Genomic DNA, 6,000 nt, shown 5'->3' on the forward strand with positions numbered 1-6,000 from the left:
GATATCTTGAATTTACTTTATGACTAGTCATAATTTAATTGTAGATATCTGAAATGTGTATTTCAGATAGTCAATAATTCATTGTAGATATCTTGAATTGAAGTCTCCATACAACTCAATGGTAAATCTGACGTCATTTCGACTAGTCAGAATGTAATTAAAGATATCTCAAATAGGTATTTTGTCTAGTCAAAATAGAATTAGAGATATCTTAAATTGCTAAAACCTCTAGTCATAAAACAATTTGAGATATCTGGAATGTAAGGGCGGAAAACCCGAATTTATGTTAAAACGGCTAGCCAAAAAATACAGATATCTTAAATTACCATTCCAGATAGTCAAAATGTAGTTTTGTCTAGTCAAAATGCATTTTTAGATATCTGGAATGTAATTACGGATAGTCAGACGAAACCGAATTCATGTTAAAACGGCTTGCCATACTTGTTTGAATTCAACAACCAGTCTGATAGCAGGCATCACTCATGACGATTCGAGGAGCGTTGTCGTAAACTAATATGATTGGTTAATGTCAACTCTACGTCACTTGCGGCGTCCAATAGCCTCTAAATGTTAAACGTTTGTTTGTATTTGATTGGAGAGCTCGGTGCTGCGCTAACGTAAATGGAGATTAGTTAATGCGAGCCTTGAATCCTTTACAGTCTGATTCTCACATCGATAAATAGTTTCTTATCTGTAGTATGTGTTGATTTTCCAGTCGTAAACAGGTGAGTCTGGACTGTTTGGGCTTAGCATAGCGATGTGATCGCATAATATGTTTTGTTCATTAAGCTATCAGGATTAGCTCCAGGTAGCTAAACGCTAACACTGTGCATTCTTCAACTCCATTTGTAATTATCCCTCTATAAAGTCATAACTAAGCACAGAAGATACAACTCTAATGTTGCTCTTTGACTACTGTGACAACGTTCACATTGCTTCCGGTATCTAACCATGTTAGCATGTGCTAACGGGCGACCATAAAGGCTGAAATTTCCCTGCATTTCATTATTAATCCAGCAGTCATGGTAGAGCCAACGGCACACTCATTTCCGTCCCTGAAAGAGGAGCTGGAATACTGGAAAGAACAAGCACACAAACACCAGCAAAGGTAACCACCCAGCAGTGTACGATGTTTCCAGGTGTTCTGGGTGAAGTTGAACACATTTTCGTCACCAGGGCGGATGAGGCTCAGGAAGAGCTGCAGGAATTCCAGCAGATGAGTCGAGACTATGAGGCAGAGCTGGAAACGGAGTTAAAGCAGTGTGAAGGTCGGAACAAAGAACTGCTGCTGGATAATAACAGGCTCCGTATGGAACTAGAAAGCATAAAGGTACATAAACAGACCAGACTATTGTTAATGACTATACTGCAAAAGAAATGACAGAGAATTTGTCCTCACAAATTTTATTCAAAATACAGACCAGATATGAAATAGCTACTTTTTGCTTTTCATACAGCACCTTGCGAGTCTCTATTACAACAGAGTCTTTAGTGTATTTACTGAGTTATCACGCCACAAACCAACACATCCTAGTGCAAAAATGCAAAGTGGAAGAAAATGATTATTCAGGTGGACTAAATACATGTTTAAACGTTATCTGTAAAAAAAAAGAAAAGAAAGAAAAATCACTTGAAAGCCAAATAAAATATGCTGATTAAAGACTGTAATGCCAAAAAATTGTGGAAAGGTTCAAGGTTATGAATGCATTTGCAGTTCATTGTAACAGAGGAACTGAAGGAGAAAGTTTTAAGGTTAATTTTTAGGTTATGATTTTTCTGTGTGCCATCTGTAGGAGAAATTCGACGCCCAGCATTCAGAGGCCTTCAGGCACATCTCAACACTGGAGGACGATCTGGCCGAGACCAAGGCGGTCAGAGACCATCTGCAGAAATATATCAGGGAGCTAGAACAGTCCAATGATGACCTAGAGAGGACTAAAAGGTCAGTGTTTTGGTAATTACTGTAGTAATTTAGTTGAACCTTCTAATCAAACATCTTAAAAAGATTTTTCTCGTGTAATGGTATGTAGTTATTCTGTTTTCTTGCTCTTTTTTTGTTTTTTAATGCTTTATTCTAGTTTGATCGATTGTTTAAAGATTAAATATCAGTTTTCTGATATATATAGAGAGGAAAAGGAATGGCGTTTGGGCTCATGTATCACAGATGAATTATTAGCACAGGTCAGGAGCTGTTGCTTAAAATAGGTGCTGCAGAGAAACATTTTCTTGCTTTCTACCATTTAAAGCAAGTACAGCATTGTACAAAATATGCTAATTGTCAGCGCTGAAGCTGACTTATTTTAAATTGCAAACTCTGTCACAGGGCTACCATCATGTCTCTGGAGGACTTCGAGCAGCGCATGAACCATGTCATCGAGAGGAACGCTTTTCTGGAAAGCGAGCTGGACGAGAAGGAGAACCTGCTGGAGTCTGTTCAGAGACTTAAGGATGAAGCCAGAGGTATGCAGACTCCTAGCCTGGTAAAAACTGTCCCCTTGTCCTACGCTATTTGCTTCCTACAGAGGGTCTGGGCTCTCGACTGTTGAGAAACTGTTGTGTGGACTCTCTTCAAGTTTTAAATTTCACCCAGTTGCTAATGTTGGAGCGGAATTGCACAGGAAGTCAACGGCCAGGCTAGCAGACTCATAGCACTGGAGTCGGTTTTAACCTCTTATGTTCTACATGATTTGACAGCTGGCACCAAACAAGGATCTATTTATGCAACAGAAAATTAGGAGCCAAATGCAGGCCCAGCACTGCTTTAGCCATGCTCAAGATCTTCTTTTAAAGAAATCTGTTGTCAGTTTATTCTCAGCTACTTCGTTTATAGTCAGGAAGCTCTGTTTGTACCACATATATTTTAAAGGGGATTGTTGTTTTTTTTAGGTTAAGATGCTGTACGGATGAACATCTGAAATATTCAAAATGATTGACTTGTACAGACACTGACTGACTTTGTTTGTGTCAGACCTCCGCCAGGAGCTGGCTGTCCGTCAGAAGGAGAGACGGCCGTCCAGCAGTCTGGGCAAAGACTCAGACCGCTCAGAAATGCGGTGCTCCTCTCCACCCAATCTGTCCATCCCCATCACGCCCTCCAAACCTGTGGGCTCGTACATGACGCCCCCTGCCTCCAGCATCCGCAGGGGTAATAAGACATTCACAACTACGAGCTAGGACCAAATGATTCAGGTTCTTACTCTAAGCTCAACAGCTACTTTTATTTTCCAGGAGACGGTCTAACAGGAACCCCTCTGACTACATCTGCTAGAATATCTGCACTGAACATTGTCGGGGAGCTGCTGAGAAAAGTTGGGGTAAGATTGGACCTTATATATATATATATATATATATATATATATAGATTCTTCTTGTTCCTGGGTTTGCATTTTTAATTCGACTTTGTATAATCGTTGTCAGAATTTGGAGTCGAAGCTTGCATCCTGTCGAGACTTTGTCTACGAGACGTCCTCCAACAGACCGGCGCTCCCCGTCGGCCCCTGCAGTCCTTCAGGTTTAGACGCAGGTCCTGAGGTCCAGGCCAGCAGCTTCAGCCCTCCTCCTCAGTACGACAGGTTAGAAAGACGATGGACAGGAGGAACTCTATGTGAACCAAGCCTTGTTCTCCTCGTGTGACGAGTTCTCATGATCCAGTTTGGCTTGTCTTTCAGTCTGGTGAAGCGGTTAGAGTTCGGACCGGCTCCTCCCAGAGTGGTATCCCACAGTCCCCAGTCTCCACAGGGAGGGGTCAAGATCCTGCTGTAACATGGTTCTACAGAACCCTGTACTCTGAGCTTGGCTTGTCTGCCCTAGTTGAACAGAGAGAGCTCCGTTCTCAGATTAGGAGAAAGCAGAGCTACTCCGCCCATCAACTGATGGACTCCTGCTGCCTTAGGCTCAACATATAACCACAGAAAGCTGCTCCACGTTCTTAACGAGCCCACCGCTCATCTCTTCCACTCTATCTACGCTGCAGTCTGCGTCGACGCTTTCTGTGATGGATCAAAGCACACCTGACTCTGACTTAGTGAAGCCGCTGCGCCTGCCTGTATCAATATATCGATCGCGACCTATGCGGGGGGAAAAAGCGACGGCAATTACAGCCGTCTGGGAGATGAGCCTGGAACAGGGACCAAGAACCTGACCTTGGATTTTAGCTAATGTGTTTCTGACCAAACTGAAGCTGTGATTAAACATAAATGGATATAAATCCATTGGGTTGGGTTTTTATTTTTTAAAATAAGTTAAAATATCTATCCTTCATATTTAATCTGGTTTATCCCAACCTGCTTCCATTTCATACCCATAAAACCATTAGTGTATCACTTTTTTTATTAAATTAAACACAAGTAGTCACTTAAACGCTCAAATGACATGGGTTTTTTTTTTGAAGACCTTAGATTGCACCCTCTATTGATTTGTGATCACAAATCAATGGAATCAAAAAGCCCCAGAGTAACCTCCTTCCAGTAGATTATAATTACTGCGTCACACAGCCTTTCAGCAGATGATAGCATCTACCATTGATATTGTGACGTTAATGACCAAAAAATATGAAAAGGTCATTGAAAGCAGAAATTGTATTATAAAATAATTTTATTTTGATGCATTTCTTTTAAATTTTGTCTGCCACTGTTTTCAGTAAAATGTAAGGCAATAATTGAGAGGATGTCTGACGCGCTCACAGGCAACAACAATTCATGATATTGACTCAAGACTTCAAGGTATGATATAAATATATTTACTACAGTTCTGTTGGCTGGAAATTTTCCTAACAAGAGAATTTTTTTTTAAACTAGGGAGAAGTGTATGCAGCTCTTTTCAGCCAGCTGGTTGGCAGTACTTCTAACACTTAGCCGCCCCCCACAAACATTTAACCCTTTACTGCCCAGATTTATTTGCAAATATATAAAGGCACAAATTGTTTTGCAGTCAAGCAGATGTTTATCAGGTGTGATGAATTCAAGAGATATAAATGTAGGCATCTAGTCTGAAAACTAGCAGAATTTGGTAGAATTTGTTAAAGTGGCTTCAATGAGCGTTGAATGAGCATCGACAGGCAGCAGTGGAATATTATTTCCAACATTGCTAGATGCAGTTTGAAGCAGCTGCAATAGTCTATAAGGTGGTGGCGCTTAGTATGGATCAGTTTCTATTAAGGTCTGCAAAGGTTTTAAAAACGTGTTATAAGAATGCATAAATCTTTTTTCATTGTTCCTGTGGTTTAAAATCCCTTTAATCGCACGTCTGAGAAAGTGAGTATTTTTCCCCCCCATCTGTAACAGTGCCCCTTCTCCAACTATTGCTGCACATTGCTGGTCAGGATGCTGAAAAAAAGGCATGTGTTTTTCTCATACTTCCAGAAAAGACCAATTTGACTGGTATTTTTTCCAAACAGCCAAAAATAAAAACATAAGGATATTAAGTATAATTCATAATCACTGTCGGTAATGTCAACTTCTTCCTGTCAGTGTGCCGACTCCTTTCATTACTTTGTCTTTTAATGTGAGAAAAAAAATTGAGCTTCTGACAGATGCAATTGATCATCTTGCAGATTTATGCATTTCTGCAAAATCTATGCTGTTACAGATTTTCAGGCAATTCTAGCGTTTAACTTGGCACCCATGCACTTCTGAATGTACAGATCTTTTGAGCATTGAGAGTTACAGTATGTTTAGGGGGAGAAAAAAAGTACAGTATTTTAAGTTTTAAGATGAACACGGTTTATGAGATTGTGTTATGTAAAGCAAATATTTGACATTGTATTTTTAATGGGACAGTGTACAAGGAAACTTGCCTGTAAACTGAAAAATCTTGGTTTTCGATCTCATCTCATGTTTGTTCATACGTTGCTTTTTGTATGCGTCTTTTTGTTTAATAAAGGAGGCAGATCTGATTGGGATTTAAGCTGCAACAAAACTATAGATCACAAGTGTCAAACTCCAGTCCTCGAGGGCTGCTGTCCTGCAACTTTTAGATATGCCTCTGCTGCACCACACCTGA

The 6,000-nt window shown here is 40.2% G+C and overlaps 1 protein-coding gene across 2 annotated transcripts; it reads left to right on the forward strand.

Annotated features, from left to right (window-relative positions):
• Window positions 1–589: 589 nt before the first annotated feature.
• On the forward strand, window positions 590–6,000 carry nde1 (nudE neurodevelopment protein 1). 2 transcript variants are annotated; one of them, XM_005797224.3, is made up of 9 exons: window positions 590–725; window positions 1,018–1,108; window positions 1,177–1,330; window positions 1,794–1,942; window positions 2,324–2,460; window positions 2,969–3,145; window positions 3,229–3,314; window positions 3,418–3,572; window positions 3,669–6,000. In XM_005797224.3, exons 2-9 carry the CDS (start codon window positions 1,023–1,025, stop codon window positions 3,760–3,762), a joined length of 1,038 nt encoding a protein of 345 aa, XP_005797281.1. In that variant the 5' UTR covers window positions 590–725; window positions 1,018–1,022; the 3' UTR covers window positions 3,763–6,000. The 2 variants fall into 2 exon arrangements, with proteins under 2 accessions (XP_005797281.1, XP_023190469.1); XM_023334701.1 differs by having other exon boundaries at window positions 1,021–1,108.

Source organism: Xiphophorus maculatus, chromosome 5, assembly GCF_002775205.1.
Source record: "Xiphophorus maculatus strain JP 163 A chromosome 5, X_maculatus-5.0-male, whole genome shotgun sequence".
NCBI classification, from domain to species: Eukaryota; Metazoa; Chordata; class Actinopteri; order Cyprinodontiformes; family Poeciliidae; genus Xiphophorus; species Xiphophorus maculatus.